General features: G+C 41.3%; 1 protein-coding gene across 16 annotated transcripts in view; it reads left to right on the top strand.

The window, feature by feature from the left end:
• ST3GAL6 (ST3 beta-galactoside alpha-2,3-sialyltransferase 6) overlaps positions 1-13,423 on the top strand; it is a 70,996-nt gene that overhangs the window by 53,502 nt on the left and 4,071 nt on the right. For all 16 annotated transcript variants that reach the window (XM_057696256.1, XM_057696258.1, XM_057696254.1 and 13 more), the window contains 3 exons: positions 6,653-6,748; positions 9,481-9,667; positions 9,774-9,911. In XM_057696256.1, coding sequence (XP_057552239.1) covers positions 6,653-6,748; positions 9,481-9,667; positions 9,774-9,911 — 421 coding nt within the window. The remainder of the gene's footprint in view (positions 1-6,652; positions 6,749-9,480; positions 9,668-9,773; positions 9,912-13,423) is intronic.

The following is a 13,423-nucleotide window of genomic DNA, read 5'->3' as shown; positions in this document are numbered from 1 at the left end:
AGCAGCTGTTGTGGTCAGATGTTGGATAGGGAGAGATACAGAAACCATGGTACACATGCTGGGGGAAATGGCTCCGTGCAACATGAGACCTCAGTGATTCCCTCCCTAACTTCATAAAAGGGCATACTGAGATCCAAGAGGTTAGGTCAGAGGCCAGGGTCCTAGAAGGGCTGAGTGGGGGAGCCAGAACTAGCAGTGAGGTCTCCACCCTGGTCTGTTGCACAGGGTTTTAGGATCTTTGGGCTGCAAATAGCACTAACCCAGCTAAGAGTGATTTGAACTAAGTAGATGTTTATTATCTCCCATATCACATCGATGTGTAGATTCAGGTCTGCAGGTTTGTGGATCCAGCTCACAGGGCAGGCCGAGTATGGCTGCACAGACTGGATTGCACAAACTGAGGGAGTGCCGACGTACATCTGTAGTTGTCTGGATGGTAACCCTGTAGTTGGATTGTGTATCATCTGCACATCTGTGTGGATTGGCTGTGGTTATGGGATTGAATTAGTGGCTCAATAATGTCAGGGCAGCTTCTTGGTGCCTCTCTGTCTTTCCCTCTTGGGTGCAAGATGACTACAGCTGCCCTGACCTTGTCATCACATATCAACATCTAAGCAGAAAGGGTGGGGTGGATAAAATGAAAGTGTTCTGCTCAAATCGTTCTCTTCCTAGGGGTAAAATCTTTTCCAGAGCATTTAACAGACTTCCCTAATAGCTTGTTGCCCAGGGATGGGTCACGTGGCCACATCTAAAGCAACCATTGGCACAAGAATACAGTCACCACTGTTAGGCTTGTGAAAGCAGGGCCCTGCCAGCAAGGCGTAAGCGGTAACGGTGTCGGGAATATGACCAGTGGGATCGGCCAGAGATTGTTACATTGAAGATGGGGTGATATATCTTAATGTATATGATGCCGCTGAAAGGAAAAATGAATGTCATATAGCATTCAGAAAAGAAGACAGATCAGAGATCATTGGAAGTGGGCAGTTCAGGTTTACTTTATATTGATGGTGTTGATGTTTCACTCTGCATAGGCTAGTAACTCTTCTGGGTTTGCCTGACGTGATGAGAAATGTGTCTTTCACCTAAGGGAAGTGTAAGCTCCTACCATTACTATTTCAGCAGCTTTCTAGATTTTCCATTAACAGGTTCAGGCACTCTGGAATTATTTTGTTTTCTGGGTGAGCAATTTGAGGCATATGGAGTTCCCTGCCTGTTTCCAGGGTGGAGGAAGGAAGAGCAGATACCTGTTTCTCCGGATGCAAAGTCACACTTAACGTGACAACCAAATCAGTTTCTAAAATGTACAACCTGTGAATGAGAAAGTTTTAGATTAGAGGCTGCAGAAATATAAAGGAGACTATTTTTGCCCCTCAGGGATTGGCAATTTATTGCAGCTGTTTGTGCATGAATGTTGTGTTAATTAAACATCATGAAGTTATACAGTCACCCAAAAGTCACTGGAAGTTATTGATTCACACTAAGGAAACAGGAGAAGCCAAAACCCCAGGCCAGGTGGATGATGCCAGGGAGAGGATGAATCACTCCTCTGGTAACATGGGGATACCTGCTGGGGAGAGGGGAGCAGTGAGTTACAAGGTGTGTGCTTCAGACAGTGTATCTGTTCCATTACACATTTTCCAGTGTGGTGGGGGCACTCTGAATACAAGCTGCAGAGGTGTTGTTGCCTAAGAGGAGTCTTAGGCACCCCTAAAGGAGCTTCTAGTGTTACGTATGATAGTCATAAAAATGTGTGGGTCTTTGCAACATCCCTTGCTGGGAGGAAAAGTAAAATTTCATTGATGAGATTTCCTTTTAAAGGCATCAGCAAACTTTTCCTACGGTGAAGGGCCTTTCCCCATTCCACCTGCCCCCTGCAAAGCTGACGGAAGAAAACAGAGAGTGAAATTTAAAAAATATGGAGACCATGGAACTGTAAAGCATCTTTGGAACTGGAGTTCTCTTGAGTGAGGCAGTGTCCATATGATTTCTTTTCATTTTTCCCAAGAGGGAGGAGGCTGGGGAGGTTGTGTAGAAGGAATGACTCTCTCTGTAACCAGTCCTTGGGGCTCCTGTAAAGGAGATCTGCTTGCACCCTTGACTCCCCATTTTCTTTTGGCTGGAAGGCTTGGTAGGATTTGTGAGAGGAGGTTCAGGACCTTGAGTTTGAGAGGGGACCAGGGATGTGACATGAGTATGACAGTTGGTAGCTTCTTGTATTGTGATGCTCTTTTGGCCACACACGATCTGGGGCTTGATGACCAGCTGTAATCCGCCTGATGCAGATAACGCTGAGGGAAACTTCTGACTGAGTGGTTATGGAACTGGCTGTGTCTGGGCCTGAGCTGAGTTCCCTCTTTCTGCGCTCAGCTTCAGAGATTAGGCCTGCGGCGCAGAAGTCCTTTGCTGAGTTTCCAGGATAAGAACCCTGGGTACACGATGGTGGCCTGTACTCCTAGGCCCTGCCCCGGCATGTTCGGTGGTGTTGGAGTCAGGCAAGCCTGGTTCAGACTGGGGACCCCAGTCCAGAATGCTTGCTGGGAGGACAGTGGCCTCCAGCTTTCTTTGAAGGGAGAGGGTTATTCTAGATGCCATAAATTATAGATATTCCTCCTTCACCTCCACACAGGTGATGTCACAGGAGCGGAGCTGTTATTTCCATCCTGTCCATTCCCAGCCATGCCCTCCTCAGTGCCCAGCCTCGATTAGCGTTCCGGGGGAGGGATGGAGCAGCATCTAGAGGTTCAGCCTCTCATTTGCATAAAACTGGCTGTAAAGTTATGGAAGGAAACACCACACACGCTGTGTGCATGGAAATTGCTCCCTGCTGTAGAGCCCTCACGGGCTAGGTCTGCTGAGGAGGATGACCACAGACCCAGAGAGAAAAGGGGTTTAAAAAAAAAAAAAATTTTGTTTATTTATTTTAATTTTGGCTGCATTGGGTCTTCATTGCTGTGTGTGTGCTTTCTCAAGTTTCAGTGAGTGGGGGCTATTCGTTGCAGTGCATGGGCTTCTCATTGTGGTGGCTTCTCTTGTTGCGGAGCACGGGCTGTAGGCGCATGGGCTTCAGTAGTTGCGGCACGTGGGCTCATTAGTTGTGACTCACGGGCTCTAGAGCACAGGCTCAGTAGTTGTGCCACATGCTCTTAATTGCTTCGCGGCATGTGGGATCTTCCCGGCCCAGGGCTCGAACCTGAGTCCCCTGCATTGGCAGGAGGGTTCTTAACCACTGTGCTACAAGGAAGCCCCTGAGAAAAGGGTTTTGAAGTTGACCGGTGTCCCCGTCTTCTCCATGCAGCTTGGCTGCAGAGCACTGCAGGCAGAGTAGCTTCCTAGAATTGGGATTTATGTCAAACTTGTATATAAGAGCACCTGGAAATGTTACTTTCATAGTTAAAGACAAGCAGATTTAGAGGAGAAACTTCTCCAGAACACATTGTGACAGGTCCATCCTAGGCGGTCTGGGGGCACATATTTAAGGAGGGCCTGTTGGACAGTTGCCCCTCCCCCCCCCATCTGTGCCATCTGTGAAACTCTGGATTTCTTGTCTTTGTAGCAAAGTAGACACTGATTATGTATGACTCTTCAATGTTTGGGAGCTGAAATCTCAAATTAAAATGTAAAAAAGTGTTTTTAAAAAGTTTAAGGTGCAAAAACATCAAATTAGATGAACTAAAGAAATTCTAAATAAAAAAAGGTAAATTTACATGTGTAGGAAAGTGTATTTTGTCTGTTCTTAAGCCGACAGGGCCAACGCCTGGCTTCTTTCAGTGGTTCTTGTGTTGTTGTGTTCTCTATGTGTAAATATTCTACAGCACTTGTGCAGTTTTGCTACTCATTAATTTCCTAAGGCCTTACGGTCTGGAGTTCACCTGGTCTACTGATGTCATGGTTCTTAGAGAAACAGCTTTTTCCTCATACTTCCATGTCATGTGGGCCTTGCAAGGACAGACTCAACAGACTTCCCCTCTGTAGTTTTGTTCCCAAGACGAGAAGGACATGATCTGTTCTGTCATTTCTCCAGGCCTGGCTGAGTGATAGTGAGAGCTTGGAGTTGGATGGGCCAGGCTATTTTGTTTTTTTTAATTAATTTTTGTTGGAGTATAGTTGATTTACAATGTTATGTTAGCTTCAGGTGTACAGCAGAGTGAATCAGTTATACATGTACACATATCCATTCTTTTTTTAGATTCTGTTTCCATATAGGTCATTACAGAGTATTGAGTAGAGTTCCCTGTGCTGTGCGGTAGGTTCTTATCTATTTTATATACAGTAGTGTGTATGTGTCAATCCCAGTCTCCTAATTTATCCCTCCCCTGCCCCTTTCCCCCTTAGTAACCATAAGTTTGTTTTCTACATCTGTGACTCTATTTGTTTTGTAAATAGGTTCATTTGTACCATTTTTTTACATTCCACATATAAGTGATATCATATAATATGTCTTTGTCTGACTTCACTCAGTATGACAATCGCTAGGTCCATCATGTCGCTGCAAATGGTGTTCTTTCATTCTTTTTTATGGCTGAGTAATATTCCATTGTATACACGAGGATAAGTAAGAAATTATCTGCACTCTGGTTATATTAAAACTTCTGTTGGCTGCACTGTCTTATCAGCTCTTTCCAGTCAAGGCTACTGTCTCCCCAGTCACTGCTGTGCAGATGTGAACGTGTTGCATCAGTTCATTTGTAACTGTGGTGCGAGCAAAAATGGATGCCCCACGTGTGATTTGCACGAAAGAAGAGCAGCGTGCAGTGATTTGTGTTTTGGGGTCTGAGGGTGTACATGATGCAGTTATTTATCGAAGACTTTGTGCATAGTATGGAGAAAGTGTTTTGTTGCGAAGAAGTGTGTATGAATGGATAGAGAAGTTTAAGGAAGGTTGCACAAGTGTTAGCCATCAAGAAGGAGCTGGATTCACTTCTGATGAAGTGAATCAGCCTGAGACATTTTTTAATGAGGGACTACGAAAGCTTGTTGACAGATGGACAAAGTGTATTGAAAAGCAAGGAGATGATGTGAAAAAATGATGTATTTGTCTTTTCTAAAAGTTAATTAAAATTCTATAGCCAGAGTGTGGATAATTTTTGACCCACCCTTATATATACCGTATCTTCTTTATCCATTCCTCCATTGATGGACATTTAGGTTGCTTCCATGTCCTGGCTATTATAAATAGTGCTGCAGTGAACACTGGGGTACATGTATGTTTTTGAATTTTGTTTTTTTCCAGATATATGCCCTGGAGTGGGATTGCTGGTCGTACGGTAGCTTTATTTTTAGTTTTTTTAAGGAACCTCCATAGTGTTTTCCATAGTGGCTATACCAATTTACATTCCTGCCAACAGTGTAGGAGGGCTTCCTTTTCTCCACACCTTCTCCAGCATTTATTGTTTGTAGATGTTTTGATGATGGCCATTCTGACTGGTGTGAGGTGATACCTCATTGTATTTTTGATTTGCATTTCTCTGGTAATTGGTGATGTTGAGCATCTTTTCATGTGCCTTTTGGCCATCTGTATGTCTTCTTTGGAGAAGTTTCTATTTAGATCTGCTCATTTTTTGATTGGGTTGTTTGTTTTTTTGGTATTGAGCTGTTGGTTTTGGAGATTAATCCCTTGTTGGTTGCTTCATTTGCAAATATTTTCTCCCATTCTGTGGGTTGTCTTTTAGTTTTGTTTGTGGTTTCCCTTGCTGTGCAAAAAGCTTTTAAGTTTAGAGTTAGGTCCCGTTTATTTATTTTTTTCTTTAAGAACTTTTATTGAGATGCAATTGACATACAATAAACTGCATATATTTAAAATGTACAATTTGTTTTTTTTCTTATTAGTAATGTATATAAGGCAATCCCAATCCTGTTTGTTTATTTATGTTTTTATTTTCATTACTTTTCATTTGCAAATATTTTCTCCCATTCTGTGGATTGTCTTTCGTTTTGTTTATGGTTTCCTTTGCTGTGCAGAAAGCTTTTAAGTTTAATTAGGTCCCATTTATTTTTGCTTTTATTTTCATTACTCTAGGAGGTGGATCAAAATAAGATCTGTTTGGGAAATTGAAGTGAGCATGGGCAGGTACAAGGAAGCTGCAGTTTGCCCACCAGATTCTATATTGCCTCCTCACTTTTAAGATGCAGCAATATGCTAGAGCTGGAATCTCAGGGGAATGGGTAATGCTGATGGAAAATACATGCACATCTAATATAAAACACTTGTATCAATATTAACATGCAGAATCCTATGTTGAGGGGTATTTTTATAGTCCAGAGGTCTGGACTCAATTCTAGTTGTCTCTTTGGAGTATGACTTTGAAGTGTTACCTAACAGTGTCTGAATCTCTTTCTTCATTTGTAAAATGGAAATAGCAGGTTTACTTATCTTAATGGGTGGTTGTGAGACTCAAATAAGGGGATATATATGAACTGATAAATGTTAATATTTGCTAACGATGATATACTTCCTATGGAACGTTATTTCTTGAATCTTATATCCTTCTAATACATCCCTAGATAGACCTGTAAGTTACAGTTGGTTCTTTTTCTACTTGTGCAACAAGTGAAATTTGGTAATGGGTTCCTCAAAGTATGAACGGGTTCTCAGGATCACCCAGTTTAGTAAAAGATGGCTCAACCTCTCCCTTGTCTGTTTGCCCAACAGTGTGCCATGTAAAAAGTGTGTGGTGGTTGGTAATGGAGGAGTTCTGAAGAATAAGACATTAGGAGAAAAAATTGACTCCTATGATGTAATAATAAGGTAAATATATCTTCTATTTGCTAACCTGGAATTATTTTAAAAGAGTATTGTTTCCTGCTTTAGTACCGCTGTGTTTTAAAAGGAAGTGGAGTTGCTTTAGTATGTTTAAGTACATTACACATTACTCGAGTTATTGGCTGGAGTAGGCCTAGATTTCAGGTCATTCATTTAGCAAATATTTATGAAATCCCTTTAATATGCCAGGCACAGTGACCACACGGTGTTGGCCATATGAAGACTAGGGAAGAGCAGTACAGGCAGAGAGGATGTTTACCGCAGGTCCTCAGGAGGGTATGATGCTGGGTTTAAGAGCAGCAGCAAGAAAACCAGTGAGGTTGGAGGGCAGCGGGCTGGGGAGGTGGTGCAGTTGGCAGCTGAAGAGGTAGGTAAGGAACAGGCTGTGTAGAACTTTATAAATTAGCATTAGAGCTTCAGTTTTGTTTTAAGTATAACAGAAACCTTTTGAAAATTGTTAAGCAAGAGAGCATCTCTATCTAGTTATGTCTTTAAAATATCCTGGCAGTGGCACAGACAACGAAACATGAAGGACCAGCTGTGGCCAGTTATGTTGCTGCATTTGGGTAGAGAATGGTGGCGTGCAACAGGATTGTCATTGTGGGGAAGGAGATAAGGGGCTAGATTGAGGCATGTTTTAGAGGTAAGTTTCCAGGATTTGCTGATGTAGTAGGTGTGAGCAGAGATGGAAATAAAGGAATGAAAGATGCCTCCTAAGTTTTCAGCTTAAGAGATTGGTTGGATAGTGGTACCATTCACTGAGTTGGGGAAGACTAGGATAGGAACAGATTTAGAGGAAAATCAAGATTTCCATTTGAACATACCAGGTTTGATATGCTTATTAGATTTGCAGTGGATAAGTCAAGTAGGCAGTTAGACACACAGCTTAAAATCTTCATGGCAAACAGCCTCTATGTTGTATTTAAACCATGCACTGGGTGAGATTTCCCAGAGAGAGACAGAGAAGAGGGCCCAGGACTGAGCTTTGAAGTAGTTAAAACGTGAAGGTTGAGCAAAGATCAAGGAGTGAAAGAGTTGGAGAGGATCTACCAGTGAGATAGGAATAAAGTTGGGAGAAGGTGATCACAAAAGCCAAGAGAACAGTGTTTTAAGACAGGGGGAGATTTCAACATGACAAATTCTGGAGAAAGGTCATGTAATAAGGACAGAGTTCACCATTGGACTAGCAAGCTGAAGCTCAGTGGATACTATTGACAGAAGAAGACTTGAAGGCATGGTGCAGGGGAGAAGCCCAAGTGGAGTGTTTGAGGAATGTCAGGTGAGAAAGTGGAGAAACCAATATAAGCAACTCTTTTGAGAAATTTCACTGAGAAATGAGATGGTCGCTGGAGATAATTATGAACTTGAAGGAGATTTTCTGGTTTCTTTTCTTTTATAAAGATAGGAAATTCTAAAGCATACTAGTAAACTGATGGAAATGAACAAGGAGATTGGTGCGGTAACAAGAGAGGGGATGTGGTCCAGAGCACCAGTGTGGTTATCTCTGCAGCGTAAGCAAAAGCCGGGGTTGTGGTTACAACTACCAAGAGTCCCATAGATGCCGTGGTGGGGAAATGAGGACATTTTTATTTCTGTTTTCTCATTGAAGTGTTGAAGTCAGGTCATAATCCAGGGTAAGTTTGTGTGTGTTGGGAATGGCTATGAATAGTCTTCTCAGGAGTGGGAAAGCTTCCCGCTGGGCAATGCATTAGGATGACCTGACAGTGCTTGGGCATTGTGCCAGGTTACAAGCTGCCGAGGGTTTCTGCATAAACAGCACGGTCACTTTATTTTCTATTGATTATTCATTTTGAGGAAGCTGTGAAAATGTGTCCACAAAACAATGCTGAAGCACTCACAGATTTTATAATTGTCTAACATCTGGTCACCTAGAACCACAGCAGGCCCTTGTGGGAAAATGCCACGGGCAAGACATTATGAGTCATTTCAGGTGTTATTAAGGCTGCCTCAATATTGCATAATCAGTGGCAAAGGGTCAAATAGTATTTATCGCCTATGGGACACCATTTTAGAAACAAAGCATTGCTTTTCATAGCACGCCTTCATGGTGTGTGCATTAATAGTGCATGTCTAACCTTGGCTTTGAGCATCCACAAACCCAACACTGGATCCTTTGTGGTTCTTTGGTCCATGCCAGCAATTTGGTTTGTGCTTGAATATAAAAATAGCAATTTTGTGTTGTTACTTTTATTTCAGAGCATGACAATCTTGATGGGTCTTCAGATCACCTTAACTGTGACTCTTGCCTGTCAGTCACGTAGACAACACGTCCACATGCTATGTGATTGTGTAACCTTGGACAAGTAACTTTATTTCTATGGCTGTCAGGGCCCTTATCTACAAACACAAGGGGTTTTGTCTGGATGTCCTCCAAGGTCTCTTTTAACTTGAGTATTCTGTGGTTTTATGTGCCTGTGTGTTTTTCTTCAATTGTTTATGAAGGTAAGAATGAATTATCGGTGGCCCCATGGTTAATTTTCAAACACAGATGAACATTTCTGCCTTTGATCAAGCAGCTGTTTCATGAAAGGGATTTATCTCCTCGGCTGTTACGTGTGAAAAGATTGATGGATTGCTTCAGAGCCCTGGCTACCTGGCTGTTGATGTTTGTCCAGCTCTGAAAGCTCTGAGAACTGTGATGGACGTGACCCGTACTGCACCTGCTCTACATATTTTGTGTGTTTTACTACCCACAGAATGAATAATGGTCCTACTTTAGGACATGAAGAGGAAGTTGGGAGAAGGACTACCTTCCGACTTCTTTATCCGGAATCTGTTTTTTCGGATCCCAATCACAATGATCCCAATACTACGGTGATTCTCACTGCTTTTAAGCCACTTGATTTAAAGTGGCTGTGGGAATTGCTGACAGGTGGCAAAATAGTAAGTTGGCAAAATTGGTCTGCCTTCCGATTACCTTCATTTTTTTTTTCATTAAAAAAAAAAAAAAGACAACAACAAGTTGTATTTTCTATATTCTTTATTTCAGAACACTAATGGTTTTTGGAAGAAACCAGCCTTAAATCTGATCTATCAACCGTATCAAATCAGAATATTAGATCCTTTCATTATCAGAACAGCAGCTTATGAACTGCTTCATTTCCCGAAAGTGTTTCCCAAAAATGAGGTATGTGTTTTCCTTCATAGGGTTTCAAGTTAAAGACCTCACTGGGGTGGGATAGAGGGTCCCAAGGGCTCTTGGAAACTGGACGAGAACCACGACTCGTGAGGTGGCTTCACTCACGTCTGAGTTAGGGAAATCAGATCTCTTTGGATTTTATCTGTGTTTTTCAGGTTGCAAGAAAAAGAACCTTTAAGTGGAGGGGGGTTTTTCTTGCCTTTGTGGGGCCCTTCTGGGGTCTCCTTCTGCATGTCCAAGTGACTCTTCTCTCATTACCTCTTCCGTGCTCTGTAGGGAAGAAAGTCTTGACGAGGTCGCTGACGGGGGGTGTGTGCAGAGTAGTAGGACTGGATTCTTTTTAATTATAAGGAATCTCATTGACTTTGACTCTTACAGCCCTGTTTGTTTCCCTTCCCTAGGGAAGAAATACTTCATAGACCCATAGAGTGGCAGGCTGTGGTTTTCATTTGAAGCTTGAGTAACTGTGTAATGTGATAGCTCAGCTGAAATGAGGCTTTTTCCCTTTGTAATTAGGGAAAATCGAAAGAAGTAAACACATTTTGTATCTTTTCTTTAGCATGATGAAAAAATTCTAAAATCTTACATGCTTAAAATCAACTTTTAGAAAGGAATATTTAAAAAAAAGAGGAAATCATCCTTTTCTCTTCTCTCCATAACTCAGATTATCTCCCAAGCCTTTTTGCCTTTCAAATCCTTCTAGACTCTTTCCTGTGCATTTACGAACACAAGCACTTTTTGTTCAGTATAATTGTAATTATACTATAGGTATTATTCTGCTGTTTCCCCTCTCCATTTAATTAACTCTTCTATTTATAGACCTTTAGTTTTTTATTTTTATTTTTAATCTTTAATATATATATATTTATTTATTGGCTCTGTGGGGTCTTCATTGCTGCACACGGGATTTCTCTAGTTGCAGCGAGTGTGGGCTACTTTTGGTGTGCAGGCTCCTCATTGCGGTGGCTTCTCTTATTTTGGAACACGGGCTCTAGGTGCATGGGTTTCAGTAGTTGTGGCACACAGGCTCAATAGTTGTGGCTAACAGGCTCTAGAGTGCAGGCTCAGTGATTGTGGCACACAGGCTTAGTTGCTCCGTGACATGTGGGCTCTTCCTGGAGCAGGGATGGAACTCATGTCCCCTGCATTGGCAGGAGGATTCTTAACCACTGTACCACCTAGGAAGTCCCTAGACCTTTAGTTTTATATCTAGCTTTTTTCCTCTATAGGTAATGTGGAAATGCATGTTCTTATAGAGATTTTCTGCACACTTGTGTGATTACTGTAGGAAGGACACCTGGAAGTGGAAATCACAAGTCAAAAAGTGTAAATAGTTGGAACCCTATTTCTTAGTAATTTTGAGGGGAAAGGACAGCTTTTGAATGTATACTTTGTGATTTTTCAGCTCTTACTTTCCTAAGTGAGATAAGGTCAGATTTATTCCTTGAGTTTTTTAGGTAGTGCACAGGAAGATCCTCGTCTTACTTAGAGATGATACTAGATCTAGTTGTAAGTAGATTGAAGTTCTAGTAGGACACAGTGTCCCACAAGCCAAGTGAGGGACACAGCTGTATTTCAGAGAGGTCAGCTATGTCAGACGCCGTGCTGGAAACATAGAGGTCATATTGATATGGACAAGGATAAGAAGAAGGAACAAAGCCTGATTGAATTGGGTTAAAGAGTACACGGGACATGAGTGAGCGGAGACAAATCTTTAATGGAGTTTTGCTAGAAAAGAAAGCAGGGAAATGGTTGTAAGACATAGACCTCCAACCATTTGGTTGGAAGGGTTTTTTTGTTTTGTTTTTTAGATAGATGATATATTTGTGTGCTGAAGGGAATGATTCAGTAGAGGGAAATACTGATGAAGAAGAGAGAAAAGGGATACTTGTAAAAGCAAAATTGTTGAGATGTGATAAAATAGAGCGCATGAGTGGAGAGGCTGGTGGTAGGCAGGAACAGGGACATCTCATCCACGTAGGAGTGAGCATTGAAAACATGGGTAAAGATGAAAGTAGATTTGGAATTGAGAAGATGATGTAGCTCTTGTCTGATTAATTCTGTTTTCTAAGAAAAATAAGGATTAAACTGACAGTTTAAAGTAGGAAGCAGGGTAGAGCTGTTGGGTAGAAAGGTATGAAATTGTCATCTTGGAGAGTAGGAATGTAAATTTACTAGGGTAGTATAATTGAATTGTTGGACATACTGAATGCCCACTTGAGGCTTTGGTCATAAATGTAATGTGTGACCAAGCAAGTATGTTGTTTTCTCTTGCCCTGTTCTGCTGCTTGGGTGTGGTTTAACTAGGGTTAAGATTCTGTGAGGTGATAATATAGGTTCTGTGGGTGATGGGTACTGAAGGTGAGGTGATAATATAGGTTGTGGATGATGGGTACTGAAGGAAATTGAAGGTCTGCATAAGGGAATGACTATGATGATGGATGAAAAACTCAAAGGTGAAGAAAAGAAGGAGAGGACTTGAAGAGGGACAGGAGAGGGAGAATGTGATGGTGTCAGTAAGGTTGGATGACACCTACGTTTTAACCCAACCATTAACTTCCTTTCCTAGCAGATGGTGAAGGCTGTGGTGGTCACAGTAGTGTAAGGGGTGAAGAAAGGCTTATGCAAAAGGCTGTTAGGTTTTCAGACAAATTTGCTTCCTGGAGTTTAATTTCTGTGGGATCTATAAGAAACATTTAATCAAAAGAAAATTTCCTTGAATCTTTGTGTTAACAACTTTAAGATATATTTGGTTTTTGCCTTTGAAGGCCATCCGAGGAGAATTAAAACTTTGAATGCCAAGACCTTTCTGTGAAACATCTATTATAGTGTTTTTTAGGATATATGTACACGGGAAGAGGATGCTTGGTTTCTTTCTTTCTAGTTAAAATTTAATCAATTTAAAATTTAAAAAATCGAGATTGACTTTACTACGTATATACATCTGTGATCTTTACTTTCTAGTCAGATCATCACCATGGCAATTTGTTATTGAAGTTACTGGATTAAAGCTGTCTTTTCCTAGAGCTAAATTATCAGCATTATAAAATAGAACTATTTTATGGTTAAATTATTTGGAGCCTTTTTAGCATAATTCTATTCATCTGTCAGCGAATTAAGCTGTCCTTACATTTCATACGTGGGTTTAACGTTCTCAGATTTTGCTTTTTCCACAAGTTACTTGACTTGGTGTGTTTTTTAAAAACAAGGCAGTAGCATCCTTTTCCTTAAGCCCTTCATTTGCTAGTTGTCTTCTGGACTAGTACTGCAGTTAAGTTTTACCTGAAAGACTTTCTAAGATTTCAGTCAGCATTTTATATTCTGAGTTAGGGTGTTAACTGTTTGGGGTTTGAGCCTTAGGGCATGATGAGGGTTTAATTGAAGTTATTTCTGTCCTGATTAGATGTTCAGAAGATATTGTTTTATAAGATTAGGTCACCCAAATATGTTTTGGAAACAAGAACCTTGTTTGGATTTTTTCCCCTAAATTTTAATTTCCT

The sequence above is a fragment of the Hippopotamus amphibius genome, chromosome 10, assembly GCF_030028045.1.
Source record: "Hippopotamus amphibius kiboko isolate mHipAmp2 chromosome 10, mHipAmp2.hap2, whole genome shotgun sequence".
NCBI lineage: Eukaryota > Metazoa > Chordata > Mammalia > Artiodactyla > Hippopotamidae > Hippopotamus > Hippopotamus amphibius.
Note: the sequence above shows the minus strand (reverse complement) of the source record. Positions and strands in the feature narration are given on the sequence as shown.